The 23,008-nt window shown below is 49.5% G+C and overlaps 1 protein-coding gene across 1 annotated transcript in view; it reads right to left on the minus strand.

Annotated features, from left to right (window-relative positions):
* The window catches only part of LOC122434151 (T cell activation RhoGTPase activating protein), an 86,596-nt gene that overhangs the window by 60,563 nt on the left and 3,025 nt on the right, over positions 1-23,008 (minus strand). The window contains exons 2-3 of the mRNA XM_043457357.1: positions 12,076-12,158; positions 3,514-3,672 (exon numbers count right to left, since the gene is read on the minus strand). Of these exons, the coding sequence (XP_043313292.1) occupies positions 3,514-3,672; positions 12,076-12,158 (242 nt within the window). The remainder of the gene's footprint in view (positions 1-3,513; positions 3,673-12,075; positions 12,159-23,008) is intronic.

Raw genomic sequence — 23,008 nt, forward strand, 5'->3', positions numbered from 1 at the left:
TATACTTTCCAAACATATAGGAGTTGCACTCTTTGAATTAAAAACAACAATCCAAACTAAAGTAGACTCAAGAATCAGTCATCATTCCTTCCCTTCTGTCCACCGTACCTTTCCTATCAGATTATAAAGAGTCTGAGAGCTTGGACTCTATCACCACCAGACATAGCAGAATGACTCGGGCAGAGCAGACCTTCTACAATAACAGTAGCGACTAGTTAATTAATTATTAACAATTAACTTCCAGGCTAGTGAGGGCTATGACCTTTCTTCTCTGCTCTCTTTGGGCCAAGGGTAGGACCTCAGAATCCTTCCTGGAAAGCACTTGAGAAAATGACTGTTCCTCATAGCAAATGCTTCACACAGGGGTCCCCGTCCCCTGGGTCATGGACCACTACCGGTCCATGGCCACACGGCAGGAGGTGAGTGGCGGGCAATTAAAGCTGCATCTGTATTTACAGCTGCTTCCCATTGCTCGCATGAGCGCCTGAGCCCCACCTCCTGTCAAATCAGCGGGGGCATTAGATTCTCAAAGGAGCGCAAACCCAACTGTAAGCTGGGCTTACGAGCGATCCAGGTTGTGTGCGCTCCTTATGAGAATCATCCTGAAACCAGTCCCCACTCCCTAGCCCGTGGGAAAACTGTCTTCCACAAAATCAGTCCCTGGTGCCAAAAAGATTGGGGACTCCTGGCTTAACATGAGTGCCAGACCCATTCTAAGCTCTGTACATGTAGCCACCCTTTTCATTCCCACCCAAAGCCACTCTATGAGGGAGGTGTTGTTTTTATTGCCACTTTACAGATGAGAAAACTGAGGCATATAGAACAGTGCAGTTTCAGAGTGTATGCTTTGAGCTGTGTCCCTAAGCCTGGGCTAGAGCTGGCCATTGGAAGAGGGGTGCAGCCTTCCAGGTGGCAGGAACAGTCAGGACAGAAGTACAAGGTCCATTAGAGGAGATGCGGTGGGTTCGAGGGCTGGGCCATGGGAGTGTGTGGACATCTGATCCACCTACTCAGAAAGTGCTGTCAGCCTGACTCCTTTGGGAAGAGGAAGAGGGCTCCTGTGTTATCCTTTCTAAGTGGTGTGTGAAGGCTCAGGTCTGGGCTTGGCTGCAGCCCTGAAGCTGGGGAAGCCACGTGGTCGGGTTTGGCAAGGTCTCTGGGATGCTGTGACCAGGTGCCTGCAGCCGATCCACAGCACCCCCCTTGGTGCAGAGCCTGTGTGGCTGACTGTCCTTCTGAACAGATGCCCACTTCGGGGTTTCTCCCCTGACTGCGGGCAGGAGCGAGCCTTTTGAGGAAGGACTCGGGGTGTTTGTTTGAATGAAAGCGAGGAATGATTCAGCAGCCTGCACGGAGCTCTGTGCTCACCAGGCAGGAAGGGGCCGCTTCACTTTCTCGGGATGTGCTGGGCAGGACTTCCCCAGCTGCTGTTTGTGCCTCGGGGGATTTCTCAGGGCTCTGAAAACAATACTTCCCTGGCTGGGAGGAATATGAGGGGAGGATGCCAGATACGTTTTGAATTCTTTGAAATCTCTAAGCATCTAAGAAAATTAATCACGGTGGGTAGGTGTGAGAAGCTCTTTAAAACGGGCACGTTTTCCCCCAAAGCTTAAAATAGAACTTTTCAAGGGAAATTAAATGAAAGTATAAAAAATTTGCAAATGCTTTCCTTCCTATAAGACAGAAGTACAATGCCCCCACCCCCCTCAGTCATCATCCATGCAAAGGAGGGTCTTTCCCTCCACTGCTGCCCAGACGACCCCGGGTCTCTCAAATCTTTTTCACGACTCTGGCCTGCACTTTGCATGAAGACCCTGCACTGATTGTGGACATCAGGACTTCCCCCTGGGGGCCCACACGTTCCCTGGAGAATCGATCCCACAAGTTCTCGAAGGTCTATATGCAGTAACCCCATCCCAGCTTTCCTTTGCCAGTGTGGAATTTGTGGAAGGCTGTCACACATCCCCTGAGCCCTTTTCTTTCTGAAAAATCCGCGGAATCCTATTTGATGTGCACATGCCCCTGGGAAGTGCAGCTCAAGTCAGAGAGCTTCCCTCCAGGATCCGGGTGCTGCCCTCTGAGAAACGGGGTGCAAGTGTTAGGCTTGCTTCTGCTACTTCCTCTCGGGGGACTTGCGACAAGCACTCAGCCTCTCTGAGCTTTACCTTCCTCATCTGTGAAATGGGTTGGGAGGATTCAGCCAGCTGACACGTGTGATGTGCCTGGCAGGTGCTCAGTTCCGAAAGTGAGGTGGGTGTTCCCCAGGCACTCAGGCCCAGTAACACACTTGAGTCTAGTGCTCTCTGAATTCTGCTGTGGCAATAAAAGACTCAGAAGCCGGCAGGCACAGCTCATTTCCAGAAGACAAACCCGACCAGGCTCCGAGGTGACTTTCTTCTGGGTAGTCACTGCCCTGGGCTTCGAACTGGAGCTCAGGTTCGTTCGTGGTCAGGGGGTCACGCCCCAGGTGCCCTGGGTCCCGTACTCAGGGCCACTGTGTCCCTCATTCAGAATCGGACATCCTCTTGCAGTCAAAGCCAACTGGTGGCCTGGCCTGGTGGCTCCTGTCACCGCTCCCCTTGCCCCTACGCAGGAGAGGTTGTTTTTCATTCCCTTTAAGCTTTAAGGGCCCCCTGGAAGGAGGAGAGGAACCCCCACAAACCAAAGGACAGGAGGGTAGGGCAGGGAGGTGGCAAGGTGGGGCAGGGTGCTGCCCACTGGGTGGTTTATCCCCACTGGTCCAGGCCATCTCCCTGGCTCTGCTGGGGGTATTCTTCACCCACTACCAGCCTCTTGGGCACTCTCCTCCCCCTTCCCAGAGGAGATGAAGAGAGTTACTTAGTTGCTGGGTGACCATTGGTCCCATTTCTCACTTGGGTGCAGCTAATCTATCAGACACTGTGGCGGGGGAAGGAAAGAAGGGACAGGCTCCTTGTGAGGAGTTGGGTAGACGGACCTGGTCTTTCTCCTTCTCTCTCTGCCCAGAGCAGGTTGAGGCAAAGGAGCATACAGACGCGTGTTCCTTCCGGGGAATGGGAAAGAAATCAAGAGACATTGCTGATACACAGTCAGCCTACAAACCAGAAAATTAATACTGCACTTCTTTTGATGTAGCCTCTCCTGATCTAATACAAATGTTGAAGACGTATAATTGCATATTTTCCCCCAAAGAGAAAAATGATTATCACGGTAATTAACATTAACTTAATTACTGAGTTTCTAAATTTCTGATTTCAAATTTGTTGCTGTGAACACTTTATGCACTTCTTAGCAACCCAAAAGAGCAAGTTCACTAAGAGTTTTTTTTAAATGATGACCCTCCTATACTTTAACTGGCCTAGCTTTCTACCTGCTACACCTGTGATGTTTCCCGAGGCAGGCAGCCTCTCCGGTCTCTTGGTCTCACTTGTCAAACGAAGGGCGAGCTCTCTTTGAGATGCCTTCAGGCAGTGGGGACTTGGAAAGAAAGTGCCTTTTCACAGACAGGAAGATGGTGCCGGTCGTGTGACTTACCTCTGCTTGGCGACGACCAGCCAGTCCCTGAAGAGGAAGAAGTGCCTCTCCTTGGTCTTGGGGCCCTGAATCAGTACCACGGGGCTCTGGAGGATAGACTCTCTCTGCTGGGTGGGCAGGTCCAGCTGCTGGAGGGACATGGCGGACGCCAGGCCTTTCCTGGGTGGAAGAGAGTAGGAATGAGTCTCCTAGGGACAGTGGTCGGTAGACAGATAGGATGTGAGGAGTCACAGCTCAGAACAGCAAGTCACCAGGAGTATGGCTTAACTGGGGTGGAAATTAGGAGGGAAAACAGTGAAGAGGCTAACTGCAAGTTGTTTGTTTTTTTCTTCAAAACTGGATTTACAATAAAGCATCATCAGTCAAGAAATGTTGGTCCTGTGTCAGTGAATAGTGAGTACATGTTGATAATGTAACTGTTTAGAATTTCTGCGAGAATTTTAACCTAAGGCAACGCTTCCCAAACCTCTTTGTGTCCCCATGAGGTGAACTAAGGCTGCAAACAGGTTGGCTGTGCCCCCAGGCGCGGGGCAGCCGAGTGGAGCAGTGAGGTGGCATCGCTGTCACTCATTTGTGGCACACGGGTGGGAAGCTCGGACTTATTTACTTGGGAAAAGTTTTCCCTAAAGGTTGTAGCAGTCAGGTTTAGCCTGCAGTGAAATCTAAATGTATGACTCCAAATCAGTGGTTTTCCTGCACAGCATGATTCTGCAGCGTGGGGAGTAAACACCAGCTGCAAGGCGCAGGCCGTGGAAACTTATTACTTGATTCCAGCATCTTCTTGTGATTCTTACAAAGTTGGGACCACTCAGTTCCTGTTGGTTGTTCACTTCCTGGTCATTCACTCGGTTTCCGGCAGACATGGATGACCTCAGTGTGCGTGCGTGCGTGCGTGCCTACGTGAGTGCATACGTGCCTACGTGCGTGCTTGGAAGGCGAGAAGGGGAGGTGGGCAACTCTTCTGTTTTACTCTGAAATTAGTCAACCAAGATGGCTGTCTGCTTGGCCTGTTTTCCGGTTGCTTTAATTTTATGCTCACATTCCTTCCATCCTAAAGGCGGCACTACTGACTCTTGGAGGAAGATCTTTTATACAGGGAACCTTCTGTTTAATTCAGGTGTGTTGTTTGAATAAAGCTGTGCTGGGGCTTAAGGACCCATTTCTGTTATTTAAAACAAACGTGAACATTTTCAATACTCAGTATTCTCCAGAAATCAATGATGTGGCACGAATCTTTGACGGAGCGCCCTGATGAAGAGTTCCCACTGGTTAGCACCATTCTGCCTCCTGACCTTTCCACCCACCCGACACCTCCCACTGCCTCCACTTAGTTACGCTCAGCACAAGCTCCAGTCCAGAAATGATGGGGCCCCGGGTGAAGCCTGGGGGTGTGTGCAGTAGAGCCTTTCCAGCTCTTGGTTGATGGCTACTTAACTATTCAGGGAGGGAACCAGTGTAGAGAAGTGTTAGTCACTCAGTCTGTCTGTGTCTGACTCTTTGCCACCCTATAGACTAGCCCGCAGGATCCTCTATCCATGGAATGCTCCAGGCAAGAATACCGGAATGGGTAGCCATCCCCTCCTTCAGGGGCTCTTTCGCAGCCAGGGAATCGAACTGATGTCTCCTGCATTGTAGGTGGATTCTCTACCATCTGAGCCAGCAGGGAAGCCCCTAGATAGAGAGACCCTGGAAGCCTCAGGGTAGAGAAATTGGTACTCAAACCACAGGACCCAGGAACTAGAACTCCCTACTGTGTTTATTAACTGACACATACTACTTTATATATAGAGAAGGAAATGGCAACCCACTCCAGTACTCTTGCCTGAAAAATCCCATGGAAGGAGGTGCCTGGTAAGCTACAGTCCATGGGGCTGCTTTGCAACTTCCCTTTCTTTCACTTTCACCACTTCATATAAAATAAATAACAAGGATTTACTGTATAGCACAGGGTACTATATTCAGTATCTTGTAATAACCTATAATGGAAAAGAATCTGAAACTGTATACCTAAAACTAACACAACATTGTAAATCAACTATGGTTAAATAAATTTGAAAAAACTCACCTTGTTTAAAAATAGATAAATAAATGTCTTTTGGTTGTCTCTGAGTTTATTTGGAAATGCCTCATTATTTCCATATGTTGGAGGAACAAAAGCTCACGAGTACAAAGGACTTTGACTACACCCACCCAGCAGAGCCTGCCTCACTGCCGACCCAGAAACTGCACCCTCAAATGCCTGAGGGGCCAGGGGGAAAAGTGAATGATTGTGGCATGTAATAGGGAGTGGTGGGGGTCTGTGGAAAAATGGCAGAAGCCTTGCTGTGTTCAAAGGGATGGCCCACCGGCACCATACAGAAATGTGGGCCCAGAGTCCCTGCCAGCTATTTAAAAAGCCAGAAAGCCGACATCTTATTAAATGTCAACTGATTCTAAGCATTTATTTAAACACAGGACGGCAATGCTCTGACTGCTGGCCTCATTTCAACCTTAGTCACCTGCAGCTTTAGAGCACATAAATACATTAATACAGAGCCTCTGATGACTTGAGCAAAATATTTGAATATTTAAAATCTGATGTTATAAGCTATATTGAGAGTATATAGCTGAGAGTTACTCTCAACTATATTGAGAGTAACAGATCTAAACCTGTCAGATATTTAGTCATTTCAGCTTTAAAATCTATGGACACATAGATAAGCCATGACCAGCAAGAGGAAGTAGGTAGGTTTCTTTTTTTAGAATGCTGCCCCTGCCAAGTGCTTTTCAACATTTTGATCTTGGTCTAGACACTGTTTTTTCTTTCCCCTCACATTTCACTGCTCTTCCCCTTAACCATCCCTTCCCTCTTCTCTGCATTTCTTTGACATCCCAGGGGACTGTACAGTCACAGAGGCTTTAGTTTTCCTATACACAGAGACCCAGTCTGAGTGACGTCGTGAAAAAAAAAAAAGCACCTTGTGTTAACCATATTTCACAACAAAGGTGCCTCAGCACTCTCCCCTGAAGGGAAATTTTTTTAAACGTGCTGAAATAGGAAACCAGTGATGTAGCAAATACATGGTGAATGGAAATAACATTGCCCTTTGCCTTTCCACGTAGTGATGAGTTTCCAGCCTAGAGTGGGGCCGGATGGCGGCTTCTCACAGTGAAAGTGCTGGCTGCCCGCGCTTTTTGAGACCTGAGCCACTGCCCTAGACCCTGACCTGGGGACTTATATAGTATATTGAGGGCCCCCACTGGGCTCAGAGTCAGCTCCCGGCCTGAGCAAGCTTGCAAGCATGCTTCAAGTCAGTGAGTTCAGTCGTGTCCAACTCTTTGTGACCCCATGGACTGCAGCACACCAGGCCTCCCTGTCCATCACCAACTCCTGGAGCTTGCTCAAACTCATGTCCATCGAGTCAGTCATGCCATCCAACCACCTCATCCTCTGTTGTTCCCATCTCCTCCTGCCTTCAATCCTTCCCAGCATCAGGGTCTTTTCCAATGAGTCAGTTCTTTGCATCAGGTGGCCAAAGTATTGGAGTTTCAGCTTCAGCATCAGTCCTTCCAATGAATATTCAGGACTGGTTTCCTTTAGGATGGACTGGTTTGATCTCCTTGCAGTCCAAGGGACTCTCAAGAGTCTTCTTCAGCACCACTTTGCTTCAGGTAGGGGAAGAAAGAAGTTTTCTCATGGAAGCAGAGTGAGTATGCTCAAAGGGACCGCTCACTGGAAGGGCCGGGAACCAGGTTACTCTGGTCCAACTCTCTGACCTGAACTCCATCTCTGTCTAGACCTGGCATAAGGAATGGAGAACGAGGAAGCATTTAGGGGTCCTCCGAGTGACTGGTGGTTTTTCAAAAGAAACAAAGTGCTCTTAAACTGATCTCAGCAGTAGGAAGCCTGAGCTTGAGGTCACGTGTCGCAGGGGGCTGGGGTTTAGAGGCAGCCGAGATGCGGGTCCTCTTTTTCCTAGGACCCTGGGGTGGCCTGCTTTAGGAGCCGCTCTGAGTAAAGACATAGACACATCTCTCTCTTTCCAAGCACTTCGTTGCAGCGTGTTTTCCCCTGAAGTCTGGGTGTAAGCCTTTTCCTGCGTAACTCAATAGTTTCTCAGCGTTTCCTTGTCTCAGACCTGAATTCCCCTGACTCTCCGAACCCCTCCATCCTCCACATAACTCTCTGGGGATTTTTTGAAGTGTATGAGCTTGATCTAGTCCCAGACTTAAAATCCTGCAGAGCTGCCACTGCCTTTGAGATTCTCAGGGCTGTTGTGGGCTGAGCCTCTTTTCCTCCTGTGATGTTATCATTGTGTGAAAGTGTGAAAGTCGCTCAGTCGTGTCCGACTCTTTGCGACCCCTTTGGAATTCTCCAGGCCATAATACTGGAGAGGGAAGCCTTTCCCTTCTACAGAGGATCTTCCCAACCCAGGGATCGAACCCAGGTCTCCCACATTGCAGGCAGATTCTTTACCAGCTGAGCCACAAAGGAAGCCCTTGTGTTATCATTGTGTTATCATTGTGTTATCATTAGTTCTCTAATATTTTCTCTAAAATTCATACATGGCTTTCAGAAGGTTTAGAGTTTAGAATACTCTTTACCTACATGGCCTCACTTGATTTTAATTCTCATCTGCCTTGTGAATTAGGCGGGAATCCATGAGCCCTATTTACAGATGGGCAACCCAAGGTTCAGAGAAGTGAAGAACCAAAGATAAATGTTGACAGAGGAGGAGATAAAGCCAGGTTTCTAGACTCTAAATCTTTATATCCTACAGGAGGATTTTCTAAACAGGAGTCCAAGGGTGGCTTCGTGGGGGCTGGGGACATCATTTTAAAAAATTAGACTCTCAAAGGACTTTATGTCTCCTAACTAGGATTCATGATTCCATAGGAATTTCATGAGTGTATAAATGACACTCTACTACTAGCCCTTTAGGACATGTCACTCTGTATCTGCAGTCGTCCCTTCCAGCTTGGCCAATTCCCTCTTGTCTATCAGAATCCATTCCCCATCCAACTGAAACCAGCTCTGACTCTCCGGCACACGTGGGTGCTTCCTTGGAGTTGGCCAGCACCTTGCTCTGTCTCTAACGCCTGTCTTGTTCTCCTGTGGTTACATGTTCACCTGTCACCATGCTGGGACCATGTCGAGAGCAGGGCCTTTGTTTTATCCATCGCGGCCTCCCTAGCATCCAGCTCTGTGCCAGGTACCCAGAAGGGGCTCAGTACATCTGTTGTTTGATTGACAGCCTGGAAGCTAGGCTATTAAGATTAGACACAAAAACCAATTCCGAGCTAAATCAGGTCAGAAGATGTGGTTAGCCTGATTCACACAGGACTTGGTAAATGTCATATGAAAATTGTCACTTGCATTTGAATGGTGCGGTCACCACCCTGATAAGCAGGGCGGATATTTCAGCCACTTATGGATCTCCTACTGTATGCAAAGCACTCTACTGCATTCCCTGCTGAGAGGATGGGTAAATTCTGTTTGATTTGGCCAAGCTCATATCAAGTTTGAGGTCTGGAGGTGGTTCCACAACCAGACCATCCAGCGTGCTTGTGCTTAGATACTCTTAGAGGTATCTGCATCTCCTAAATCTAAACATCTGGTCTCAGGGGTCAACTGGCAAGATAACCTGGAAGCCTTAATAGTTATAATTGTTATCTGTGTTGAGGTTTGAGCAAACAGTATAGCTACAGGCGTGGCCTTCCCTTGTGGCTCAGATGGTAAAGAATCTACCAGCAGTGCAGGAGACCAGGTTTGATCCCTGGGTCAGGAAGATCCCCTGGAGAAGGGAATGGCAACCCACTCCAGTATTCTTGCTTGGAGAATCCCGTGGACAAGGGGTCGCAAAGAGTCAGACATGACTGAGCAACTAACACTTTCAGGTGCTGCTCTCTGTGATCAATAAACAACCTGACTCATTAGTCAAATCACGCTGCTTCCAGTGACTTACCAAAGAAACACGGTTATCTCGCCCTGTGACCAGATGTTTAGGTTTAAGAGACAGAGGTACCTCTAAGAAGTATCTAAGCAAGAGCACGCTGGGTGGTCTGGCTATGGGACTACCTCCAGACCTCAAGCTTGATATGAGCTTGGCTGAGTCAAACAGAATTTATCCATACTCTCAGAAGGAAACGCAGGAGAGTGCCTTGCATATCGTAGATGATCTGTAAGTGGAAGAAAGAAACCGCTCTCTTTCCTGAAAGCAGCACCTGAAAGCACTGGGTGAAACAGGTGCTAACGTGGAGGCAAAGGTACGTAATCGGTCTTCATTAGTGAAGTCAGACACACTTTACTTTCACTTATCTTCTGGAATATGCTTAACCACGAGAGAGTTTTACTCAACACCCACCATCATTGTCTCTTCTCTTAACCAGATTTTCAGTCCTGATTTTTCTCATCCTTCCCTGTTGTGGATATTACCTTATGAGAGACCATTATAGTCCCTATATTCTTAGAAACCTTCATGCTAAGTTTCAACCACTAAGGATGATGATCAAAACCATAGTACATGGATTCAAATATTTGGTACCCAGCTAGCAGATTTTAACCATCTCCAGCCGTAGTCTCAAAGGGCTTCTGCTGACCTCCCTCCACCCTGTGAGGTTCGGGCTTCTTCTCTCAAGTGGGTGGAGGGGTAAGGAGTGGCCTTCCCAGGCAACACGTGCTGTGTGGGATGCCATGGTCCCCCCTACTCGGCCCCCCCCACAGGCATCCTTGCCCTCTTGTAGGCCAAGAGCATCACCTATGATTTCAGTCCATTCTCCCTCACGTTTGGAGAGCCTGGGAAAGTCGTCTTCATCTGCCTGATGGAGACAGTGAGTTCCCATCACTTTACCAGAGAATCTGCCATCACCTGTGGTGTCTTTGTGGAAAAGACCCTGATGATGGGAAAGACTGAAGGCAGAAGGAGAAGAGGGTGACAGAGGATGAGATGGTTGGATGGCATCACCGACTCAATGGACATGAACTTGGGCAAACTCCAGGAGACGGTGAGGGACAAAGAAGCCTGGCGTGCTGCAGTCTGTGGGGTCGGGAAGAGTTGGACACCACTTGGCAACTGAACAAGGACAACGTGGTGTCTCATCCGTGAGTCCACCTGTTTGTGACTCAGGGCTGCTGACCCAGCTCAGTGACCCTCAGGCAAGCCCCCTAAGTGTTCTGCTCTGCTCCCAGCCCCTTCTGGGCCGCCTCCCCTCCCCTCCTGGGATCCTGATCACGCCACAGCTGGCTCTGTTGCCAGGGCAACCTCCTCCAGGTGATGCTGAGTGGATAGAGGCGGGGGCTGTGTGTGCGGTGTCCCCTCAGGCCTCTCCTGCCCTCTGATCCCCGCCCCCCAACCATCCTTTCACAAAAGTCATATCAAAACCTAATGACTCAAAGGCTCCCATCAGGATGACAGCTGTATGACCTTCACTCTTAAACGACAGGAGATAGTGAGGGATTTTAGAAACAGATGGAAAATCTTATCTTCCATCAAGTGCTATGGCTTCTGTCCAAAAGCTTCCAAGAGATGTGTGAAAGCAGTAACTACCTGTCTGCAAGAACCAAGCTTTCACATTCAGGGAGGCGGTCTATGGGCTCTGAGGGAGGGAGGGAGCACTCTACAGGGGTCCCGGGGGCTCTCAAGTGCAGCCTGGCCCCCAGCATGAGTTGGGAACCTTCTCCACGTGTCTGAGTAAGTGTGAGTTCTGTGTCCATGGCATCCTGGAATGGGGGCTCTGTGCCCAAGCGTGGGGTCTGGGGATAAAGGAGGGGCCACTGTGGGATCACAGGGGTGGCCTCCTTTCTCCAAGGGTGCTCTGGCTTGGCCACGTGCTGTCCACTGCCTGGAGCGGGCTCTGTTTGGTCATCCTCCCAGGGTCCTGCCATGATGCTTTAGGTCCCTGTAAACTCACTCCAAGCAGAGAGTTTTAGGGAAGCCCTGAGACTCTGGCGTCACTCAGATCTGAACTGGGCTCCCAGTCCTTGTCATCCTGTGACAAGCTACTCAACCTCCTCCACTTTTGTAGGGATAAAAATTGGGCCCATTCCCAAGGCAAGCTGGAAGGTAAATGGTGGTGACGAGGAGCGGCATCGTATGGGAAATGACCGAGAATAGGCGCTCTTCCATGCTGCTGTTCTGCCCTGGTTACCTCCTGGTGTGAGCTCCCAGGAGGGACATGGACACTCATCCAACTTGGACCAATTCAGCAAAAAAAAAAGATTGAATTTGAACATCAGTCTTAGATCCACCTTTCACTTTGGTGAACTGTTTCTTTCCTGCTCTTTGGTTCTTTTTGGAGGGTACCCACATGATGCCAAGACCCCCAGGGGTGAGCCAATGAGCACCCCAACAACACTCTGCCCCCATGGTGCCTGGTACCTGGGGGTAAACTGAGGCCTCTGCTTGGTCCACCTTCACGTGGACCAGCCGACCCTTCTGCTGTGGGAGGACCATGCCCTGGAGACAGAGACCCCCTAGTGACGGGCTACGAAATGAGAAGAGAACCAGGCAGCACCTCCGCTCAGAGAGGCTCCCCACCCGTATCCTCCGGTCACCTGCGGGGTGCGGGGAGGTCTTCACTTACCTGGCGGGTAGCCATGCCTTGCTGAAAATCTTGCCCAGTCCGGTTGCTGGCACTGAGGGGCAGTGCTGGGCCAGGCTCCCGAGCTGCAGAAACAAAGCAGAGTGTGGTTGTCTTTTTATTTTTTTCAATTATATTTTCACTTGTATTCATTTTAATTTCCACATACAGTTGCATGGTGGAGATTACACCAACATAATCCCTAACCCTAACCCTTGGAAGGAAAGCTATAACAAACCTAGGCAGCGTATTAAAAATCAGAGACATCACTTTGCTGACAAAGGTCCATATAGTCAAAGCTATGGTTTTTTTCAGTAGTATAGATGTGAGAGTTGGACCACAAAGAAGGCTGAGCGCCAAAGAATTGATACTTTCAAACTGTACCACTGGAGAAGATTCTTGAGAGTCCCTTGGATAGCAAGATCAAACCAGTCCATCCTAAAGGAAATCAACCCTGAATATTCCTTAGAAGGACTGATGCTGAAGCTCCAATACCTGATGAGAAGAGCTGACTCATTGGAAAAGACTCTGATGCTGGGAGAGATTGAAAGCAGGAGGAGAAGGGGACAACAGAGGATGAGGTAGTTGGATGGCGTCACTGACTCAGTGGACATGAATTTGAGCAAACTCTGGGAGGACAGAGGAGCCTGGTGTGCTGTAGTCCATCGGGTTGCAAAGAGTTGGATGCAACCTAGCAACAACATCAACAATTCTTTCTTCACTCTTAATACCTTCACATTAATAGCTACGTGTTCCCTTAATTTCTCAGCCATTGTGTAGCTAGGCAAGTCCTTGAGATCAGTTTTGCCAAACAGGGTGTGAGTGGAAGTCCTGTATTACTCATCTGAATGACAAAACCTACATGTCATAAATCTCAACCTCATAATCAGAACTTCCACTCGTACAAATATACTCGAGAGAAGGGAAAACAGGCATCCACAAAGCCTTCTTGCAAAAGATGTCCATAGAAGTATCTTTCATTAAAGCCAAAATGTGCAAAGAACCCAGAGAGAGGGGGCTGCCCTGGTCTGCCCCTTCGTAAGGAAAGCACCATCTTCAGGAAACACCAAGTCCTCTGGGAGGAGGGGGGATGAGGAGGCTGCACCTCCACACACGGACCGTCGGGCGGAGCTGGCCTGAGCATCCTCTCCTGTGGCACAGCAGGTGCAGGGGGGCTTCTCACCAGTCCCCCCCACCTCCCCACCATCCCCTCTGTGCAGTCAGGTCGGGTCTCTGAGTCCCGGCCTAGGCTCTGCCCACAATGCCCCCTCCAGTCATCTCCTGCCCATTTGGTACAGTCAAGAGCCTTGATTTCTGGGCTCAATTTAGCGACTCAGATGCTGAACTGAAGTTGGAAACGCGGCCCCTTTTGGGTGTGGCAATTCAACAACCCGTAAGCAGCCCTTTGGTTTTATTTCTGCAAAATACTGATCCACTGATCCCCAGGGTTTTCTCAATGATACCCAGCTGCACGTGTGTGAATGAGTCTTGTTTTGCACTTTATTCAGAAAGGCCACAGATTTCTGCCACATTGCTGTCGTTGTCCAGTCACTAAGTCATGTCTGACTCTTTGCAACCCACGGTCTGTGGCACACCAGGCTTCTCTGTTCTTCACCATCTCCATCTCAAATTCAACCCACTCCATTCTTCTTGTCTGGAAAATCCCATGGACAGAGGAGAAGGCGACAGTCCAGCAGGGTTGCAAAGAGTTGGACATGACTAAGCACACACGCACGCATGTCCATTGAGCTGGTGATGCTATCCAACCATCTGCTGATGACCCCTTCTGTGAATTTTCCAGTTTGTTGTGATCCACACAGTTAAAGGCTTTAGCCACATTTCAGCTTTAATTGGAGAGGGGGGGCTTCTATTCCAATCTATTGTGCTTTATAGATATCTCACACCCTCTGTTGGGGGTTTCCCAGACAGTGCTAGCAGAAAAGAACCCACCTGCCAATGCAGGAGATGTGGGTTTGATCCCTGGGTCGGGAAGGTCCCCTAGTGGAGGAAATGGCAACCCACTCCAGTATTCTTCCCTGGAGAATCCCATGGACAGAGGAGCCTGGCGGGCTACAGTCCATGAGGTCAAAAAGAGTAGGACATGCCTGAAGCGACAGCATGCACTCACGCACACCCTCTGTTGCCTCCCACTGTGTAGGCATTGAGGAATTTCCGGCAGGGAAAAGGGGACCTGCCCATTCCCGGAGTTCAGGCGGCTAGTGCAGGAGCAGAGGGGACCGCGTGTCTTCCTGGTGTCCGGGGACCAGGCCTTCCCGGCCTCGGCTCAGCATTAAGTGCTGTGGTTCTTTCTAGGCGTGTCATGAGATCTCACTGCAGGTAGAAATCTAAATATTGGACCCAGCCCCTGATAATCAAATGCAAAAACTCATTCCAAGGTCAAACAGAAAGTTCATGGTCGTCAACCACACTGATAGAGTGATGGGGGTAGGGGATGGCTTCTAACTTTGGGTGAACTTACGGGGACGATGAGGAGTTCACATGTGTATGAACAAAGGGAGGCAGATGGCAAAATCGAGGTGAATGGTCCCCAGGAAGATATGCTGGTGGGCTGGGCCACCTCTCCCTAGAGTACCATGTGGCAGGTACGTGAAGAACCATCCGACTGAACTGGAACAAGGACAAAGGAAGTTTCTTCTAGGCAGCCTGGTGTTGGGAGTGAAGAGGAGCTCTCTTCTCTGAGGTTACTGTTCTGTGTCCCAGCTATGCCTAAACGCCACCCCTGTAGAGTCATTCCCGTCCAAAAGGTTTTCTGCCCCCCTGATAAAAGATAACATTACAAGACACTCGTACTCATTTAAACCTCCAGGCTGTGATTTATTCTTTTCGTAAAAGCAGGTTTTCCTAAGAGGGGGAAAAGGGGGTGAATCTGAAGATGCTGAAACCTGCTCTGAAAACCAAGAAGGTCCGACCTCACATCTCTGTCTGCTCTATCCAGCTCTGGGGGTCAGGCAAGGGCTTTTTGGAAGATTCCCCCAAGTCTTGTCATTCTTTCCCTGCTGCCCTTTCTGGAAAGGCAAAGTAGCGGCAGAGGGAAACTCGGCTTCGTTAGGGAAGCTGTGAGCAGGAGAAACACGCTCGCTGGGGCTGGTGGGACCTACAGAGGCCAGTGGGAAGCTCTTGTAGCATCCCAGGCACCGTCTGGGCCGGGCACACTCCACACTGCCCACTCTCCAGGCCGCTGCGGAGCCAGCCACTGCCCCCGGTGGGCGGGTCGCCTTCTGAGTCCTCAGCCAGAGGGGGTCACGATATTTGTTTCCTTCGCACCGCCTCCCTGAAGCATGGGCTGAGCTCCCTGGCTCCAGACACGGTGGGTCTGTGGCTTCCAGCAGGTTCTGCAGGAGTAGGGGTTGGTGCCGCACACGGGCTGGGGGGCTGGTGGGGTCCTGGGAGCCTGCCTGGAGGTGGCCTCACACCAGTGTTCCCCCTCAGCCTCTCTCCACCTGGCTTCACGACAGTTGATCCTGCTGGGATCCCCTGAGGCAGCAGAGGGCCCCAAATACCCTGTAACTCGGGCCCTGAGTTGGCAGGCAGAAGGAAGTGAAGAGCAGGAGAGAGGGATGTCTGAACCCAGGAGGTCTCGGCTGGTGTGCTGCCACCTGCCCTGTGAGCTGAGCCAAGCTGCTGAGTCTTCTGTACAGAGCCTCAGTCTCCTCATCTGTAAAATGGGCATGCCCCGGGTTCTCTCCTGCTTTTCCTTACCCCTCCATCAGGAATAGGATATTCGTTTAAGTCAGTTCTCTAAGCCTCATTTCTGTGAAATGAAATATTTTATTTTCTTATGAAAGGAAATGAAAATATGAGACAGCAGGTAGGAGATCTGGGAGGTGGAGGTAGGTGTAAAGGATTATTGTTCCCTCAAAACATTCCTACAACTTTGTTCTTTATTTTTTAAAAGTTTATTTACTGACTTATTTTTTGCTGTGCCACCACACAGCTTGTGGGACCTTGGTTCCCCAAACAGGGACTGAACCTGGGCCATGGTAGTGAAAGCCTGGAATCCTAACCACGAGGCCACCAGGGAACTGTTACTACTCCGTGCTTCAAAGTGTTCTTGTCTCAGAACAGCATCAAATAAAGCCTGTTATCTAAGCCCTTCATCAGATCCTCTGAGAAGCTGATGACCTGAGTGCCTTGAACCTGGTTTAGTTGCGTCCCCATCAGATAGTAAGTCCCCAAGACAGAGACGGTATCCTATTATTCTGTTTTCTTTCCCCAGAGTCTTGCAGCCCAGGGTCAGGTGTGTATAAGTGAGAGAAGATGTTGGTGTGTGAGCTGATGGTGAGCTGTAAGTCCCCGGTGGGCAGGGTACATCGGCTCCCCTCCCTGTCTTCCTGGCACAAGGCTGACAGCAGTGTGGGGGCCAACAATCTAACGTCTAATGAGTTGACTCACCAAACGCTAAATGCATAAAGCCAACCACAAGTGAAAAAAACATCAATACATACTGATAGTGTGGAATTGATCTGGACCCAGGTAATGTACCATACCTACATAAGACAACTGCAGTGGCTTTCATGTGTATATTTTGACTAGAGAGTTGGAGGAGATGGGGTTTTTTCTCTGTTTATGGTGTAGGTTAACGAGCCATCCCTTCGTTCTCGCACACCTGGAAGACACCTGGCCCTCCTCCAGTCGTTCCAGTTGTGGTGCTCCGTGCAAGATCCTGCCTTGACTACTGGCAGGGCACACACGAGGCGTGTCCTGTCTTCGGGGAGCTTCTGACAGGCAGCCCTGGGGACAGTGTCTGACTGCATGGAAACGCCAGTGGGAGATGCTTAGCAGAGGAGGAGTTTGTAGAATTACAGCTGTGAGAGCAGGCTTCCTGGAGGAGGTGGCTTATGAGCTGGACCTAGAAAGTAGGATTGGGGCAGGTCAGGGGGAAGAATTGATGCTTTCCAACTATGGTGCTGGAGAAGACTCTTGAGAGTCCCTTGGACTGCAAGATCAAACCAGTCAGTCCTAATGGACATTAACCCTGAATATTCCTTGGAAAGACTGATGCTGAAGCTCCAATACTCTGGCCACATGATGTGAAGAGCTGACTCATTGGAAAAGACCCTGATGATGGGAAAGACTGAAGGCCAAAGGAGAAGGGGGTTAGCAGAGGATGAGATGGTTGGATGGCATCACCGACTCAATGGACATGAACCTGGGAAAACTCTGGTGGGAGATCCTGAAGGACAGGAGAACCTGGCATGCTGCAGTCCATGGGGTCGCAAAGAGTCGGACAGGACTTAGCTACTGAATGATAAAAATGGGCACGTGGGACTTGGGAGTGGGCAGCGATGCTCAGGGCCAGGGCACAGATGAACAGCCTGTCTGGAGGAGGAAACGGGGGAACGAGAGGACAGGAAAGAGATTTCACGTGGCCCGTTGTATCCCACGTTCAGGAGGTGACCACACGAGCGAGGCTGGATGGATACACTTTAGCTAATCCTGGAAGAAATCATGATCTTAAAACCAGTATATGTGTCCCCAGCTTCAGACCCAGCTTCTTCCTTGCGAGTCCGTGGGCCCACACCTCAGCACCACTGCCCTTTCTAAACAGGTGGTGGGTGGAGATGGAGGCGCAGTGGGACTTGCCAAACGCCCTTGTGGTGACCTTTAAAATCCGAGGTTTTCTTGATGTTTCTCAACACACCTCTGCCCGCCACCCCCAGACGGAATTCTCTATTGCAGGGTTCTAGCTGGCAGCAGCAGCAGCAGCTGGACGCTAAATGATCACAGCCCTGGAGGCCGGGCGCCTCCTTCTGGTCAGAGTTGGTAACTGCGTCACCTAAAGGGTCCTTTTTCAGGCTTTTCTAGGCAGAGTCAGGTGGAAATTACCCTTGGGATGAGTAACAGTTAATAGTTACTGAAGACTTCTTGCAGGTCAGGCACCTTCCCAGTGGATTGTGTAGATGGTCTTATTTGTTTTCCTCCTAGCAGTTCTCGGAGGTTGGTAGTTATTATTCCCATCTTTACCAAAAGGACATCAAAACACCGAGAATTCAGAATGTGCCCAAGTTTACATAACCAGCAATCAACCAAGGTATGCCTGCTGACATGAGCTGACTCTTAACAACAGAATGCAGGACTTACAGTTCTTATTTTTACAGATTTGTAGCATGGTGATACTTGTTATTTAAGGACATACTATGAAAACCCCATTGTTTTGAAGGGTACAAATTGTTCAATTCGAAAAACTTTAAATATCTACTATCTGCAAGGCCCTAGCAATGCTACATCATGAAGGACAATGTTACAATAACAAACTCACAGTGTGGTAACAAGACATGTATTCAAATAGCCCCAAGACAGAGAGAATGTTCTAGAAGAATGCTGTGAATGCTATGGGAACACAGGGAGGAAACGTGATTTCTGGCATGGAGCTGGGGCTGGTGAGAGCAGATCTGATAGAACCTGCTGGAAGGGTGACCTTTGATCTGGGCTGGTGTTGGGGCAGATGATGCAGATAGTGGCAGGCGTGGGTGGGGAGAGGCATGTGCTGGTAGGGGGAGAAGTTCTAGCAAAGGCGGTGGGGCAGGAAATCGGAGGGTGTCCAGGAGTCAGTGGGTGAGTGAGAAAGTAGGTATGAATGGAAAGTAAGGATGGCCAGATCACTAAGGGGTTAAGGATTCAAACTATATTATACACATGGAAAGTTCTGGATCAGGAGAGTGATGGAAGCAAGAAATATGTTAGTGCAACAAAATTGTGAGCAAGACCAGCTTTAGGGAGAGGCAGAAGGCACCTAAACATCTGTAACACTGGCAAAGACCCTCAAAGGGCGCTATAAAGAAACCATCCCCTGATGTGCTGACCCTCACACCCTTAGCCCTCTTCCGTTCTTGCAGCTGGACTAATGATAAAATAGATACGAGACAGTTTAACAGGAGAAAATAAAAACCCATTTTAATTCACGGGCATGGAGGTCCCACAGAAATGAGAGCAGGTTTAGTTTTTATACTTTTTAGACCAAGAAACAATGCATTTGTGAGGAGTTGGCAGGACAAAGAAACACAGGTTTGGGTCTCTGTCTTGCACTGTCCATTTCTTAAGTAACTTTAATTCAAAATAACCGATATGCCATTGAGGCACATTTTGGGGCTGCCAGCCCTGATTCCCAACACCAGCATGCAGAATGGTTCATGTCGATGGCCACCCCTGCCTGACATGGACTGTGGTCATAATAGCTCAGGAACCTCGCACCGCACTGTTTATAGACACTTTTATGTATATGTCCTAGTTTATCTACACAACTGAGAGGCACATGTGTTTTCAAAGACACTTAACATACAAAACAACAATAACAGTAAAGACAAAACAAAACAACTGCCTGAAATTTGGAGAGGTCATTTGCTTTGCCTGAGGTCCCACAGCTGTAAGCGGTGGGATGGCTGTGGGCAGTCACCAACATACTATGATTTAATAGGTTCTTCTAAATTTCCCATTTTAAATACTACATTCCATCATCCTATGATCCAGCAGCTCTGCCCCTAGGTATCTACCCAAGAGAAATGAAAATCTACGTCCACACAAAAACTTGTATGTGAATGTACACAGAAGCATTATTCCCCATCACCAAAAAATGAGAACAACCCAATGTCTATCAATCGATGAGTGGATAAACAATATGTGGTCTATTCCTACAATGAAATAGTATTCAGCCATAAAAAGGAACAAAGTACTGATGATAGCTACAACATGCATGGAAAACATGCTAAGAGAAAGAAGCCAGTCACAAAAGACCACGTATCATATGATTCCATTTATAGGAAGTGGCTGTGAAGTGAAGTCCGCTTAGTCGTGTCTGACTCTATGCGACCCCATAGACGGCAGCCCACCAGGCTCTCCCGTCCCTGGGATTCTCCAGGCAAGAACACTGGAGTGGGGTGCCATTGCCTTCTCCGATAGGAAGTGTCTAGAACAGACAAATCTCTAGAGGCAGGAAGTAGATTAATGGTTGCCAGGAGGTGGGAAGAATGGGATGGGGGGTTTCCTGCTAATGTCTGGGGATTCTGATTTGGGTGATGGAAATGTTCTGGAGTTAGTGGCAATGGCTGAACAACCAAGTATGTGCATGATAACGCAATTAAAATACTTGTTTTAAAACGATGTCCCAAATTCAATTCTTAATTCTCTTCGCTACATAGCCTGTATTTCTACCCATCAGAGAAGCTCCTCTTTAAAAAGGCAAACACTCTACCAAAGCCTTCACAGTCAACTGTGCCTTAGAGAGATTCTTCTAACCTCCCACAAGGGTCAACACTGAGAGCACGGCTGTTTGGAAAAGGAGTTAGGGCACAGAGAAGGAACTCTGCTGTGGGAGGTGTGGATTTGGCTAATGGGGGAACCTCGAGGCGGGCTGGTGCCTGGGAGACTGGGGTCGGGTCTGTGAGGTGGGGTGGAGGACCCTTACTGCAGGACCCATGGGGGCCACTCCAGAGGACACTGGCTGAGACGTTTTGAGCTGCCTCTGTTTTTCCTCTGCTGAGTCACAAAGTGATTTACCATAGACAGGGAACTAAGATATGCCTCATGCATGCATGCTAAGTCGCTTCCGTCCTGTCCGACTCTTTTGGACCCTATGGATCGTAGCCTGCCAGGCCCCTCTGTCCTTGGGGTTCGCCAGGCAAGAATACTGGAGTGGGTTGCCGTGCCCTCCTCCAGGGGACCTTTTGTTATTTACCATTAAAAGAGGACCAGGATCGTAGAGCAGAGCCTGTGCTTTAATGGGTTCATATCCAGCTCTTCTCGGACTAGCCATGACCTTCGGCAAGTTACTTCACCTCCATGCCTCTCTCATTTGTAAAATGGCAATAATGATAATTATTATTGAATTATGAAATGATTCATATGTAAATGTAAAATGAAATAATGATAACTATCCCCACAGCATTATTATGGGTATTGGATTAGTTTTTTTTTTTTTTTTCCGCTGCACCTGAGTCATATCTTGGGCTTCCCAGGAGGCGCTAGTGATAAAGAACCTACCAATGCAGGAGACACGAGATGCAGGTTCTATCCCTGGCTCAGGAAGGTCCCTTGGAGGAGGGCACGACACCCCACTCCAGTACTCTTGCCAGAAAAATCCCATGGATGGAGGAGCCTGGTAGGCTGCAGTCCATGGGGTTGCTAAGAGTCGGACATGACTGAGCAACTTCACTTTCACTTTTCACTTTCATGCGTTGGAGGAGAAAATGGCAACCCACTCCAGTGTTCTTGCCTGGAGAATCCCACGGACGGGGGAGCCTGGTGGGCTGCCGTCTATGGGGTTGCACAGGGTCAGACACGACTGAAACGACTTAGTAGCTGCAGCAGCACCCATGTTTGTCTGTTAGGAAGAGCCGGGAGCATGTTTGTTACAAGTTAATAAAAGGACTGTTACACTTTGAATATTATCTTGATTCTGTGCCCCACTGGAAATAAAGTTTCCAAACGGGCAAAAATTTTGTAATTTTAAATACATCTGAAGGAAATGGGTTGCAGGGGTGGAGGGTACAGAGATGAGATTTTGCTGAGCAAGGCTGCCATTCTCACACAGCCTGTTTCTATGAAGTTACAGTTTGGGCGTGAGAACCAGGCTGACCCTTAGATTTGAGCAGATAATTCAGAATCCGTGAATACGGGCCAGCTCCCTAAAGAAGAGGTGGAAGTGAGGGTGGTTTAGGCAGCTCAGCAGGTCTTCAGGCCCAGATGCATCACTACCTTTGTAGGACTGTAACTGTGCAGGGGCATGTCTTGGGCTTTCCAGGTGGTTCAGTGGTAAAGAATCCGCCTGCCAGTGCAGGAGACCCGGGTTTGATCCCTGGGTTGGGAAGATCCCCTGGAGAAGGAAATGGCAATCCACTCCAGTATTCTTGCTGGGAATTCCCATGGACAGAGGAGCCTGGTGGGCTACAGTCCGTGGGCTTGCAAAGAACCAGGCACATCTGAGAGACTGAACAACAAACGGCATGTCCCACACCCACGAGGGTCCTGCCGACTGAAGTCCACCCTCCCAGGAATCCCAGGGCTCTCTGTGTTTGGAGAATGGGCAAGGAGAAGGGAGCAGAGACGTTCCTGCAGGTCGCTCAGCAACACCTCCCTGATGGCACATGGCTCTGCTATGAAGTCAGTTAGGATCACAAGTTAGAAAGCCTTTGATGAAATATGGCTTCTTTTCTAAGACACAGCCTGAGGGCTCTTCCCTTTCCGGATCTGCAAAGCGATCCATCTGAAGCACCATAGCCTGACTCTGAGTTCCCACCACCATGCGTGGATGTCAGACAACCCGCCCAGCAACACTGCTCACTGCCATCTCAGGCCTTCACTCCTACGGAAGTGATGTTTCAGTGGCTGTGATGTGTGCTAACAGGAAGTCAGGTCCTGGCAGGACCACCAGCATGCCTCTGTAGGTGATCATCACTGACAACATGGAATCTGGGGTCATGGGCTGGGCGGCAAGCCACCAAAGGTCGGAGGAGGTGAGGGAGGTGCTGGACCTGGGTGTCCCCAAAGGACTACACACTCAAGCTCCCAGGAGCCAGTTCCCAGAGTCCAGTCAATGGGGCGGCTGCGAGAAGCAGAGACAGATGGCTGAGGTCAGCCCCTCTTTGGTGGAATGTTGGCTGATGAAGCTGGAAATGGGATCCAGGGCCAGGCGCAGCCCTAGACCCAGCGTTGGGAGGGTGGCCTTCGCTTGTGGTGAAGCCTAACGGGTGTGTCACAGCCTGATCCAAAGTGGTTGGCTACAACCAGTGAGGGCACCAGGTGGCGCTGGGAGGGCAGCTCACGCTCCCTGGGAGGGCCCCAGCCCCTCGGGTGATGACAGAGCATCAGACCTTTTCCTTGGTGGCTTCCACTGGCCTTCCCTGTGGCCATCGTGGCCTTTGTTTTTAATAACGACTACACACAGTGGAAAGAAACTAGGCAACAAAGAGAAAAGCCAGAG

This window comes from Cervus canadensis, chromosome 33 (genome assembly GCF_019320065.1).
Source record: "Cervus canadensis isolate Bull #8, Minnesota chromosome 33, ASM1932006v1, whole genome shotgun sequence".
Classification (NCBI taxonomy): domain Eukaryota; kingdom Metazoa; phylum Chordata; class Mammalia; order Artiodactyla; family Cervidae; genus Cervus; species Cervus canadensis.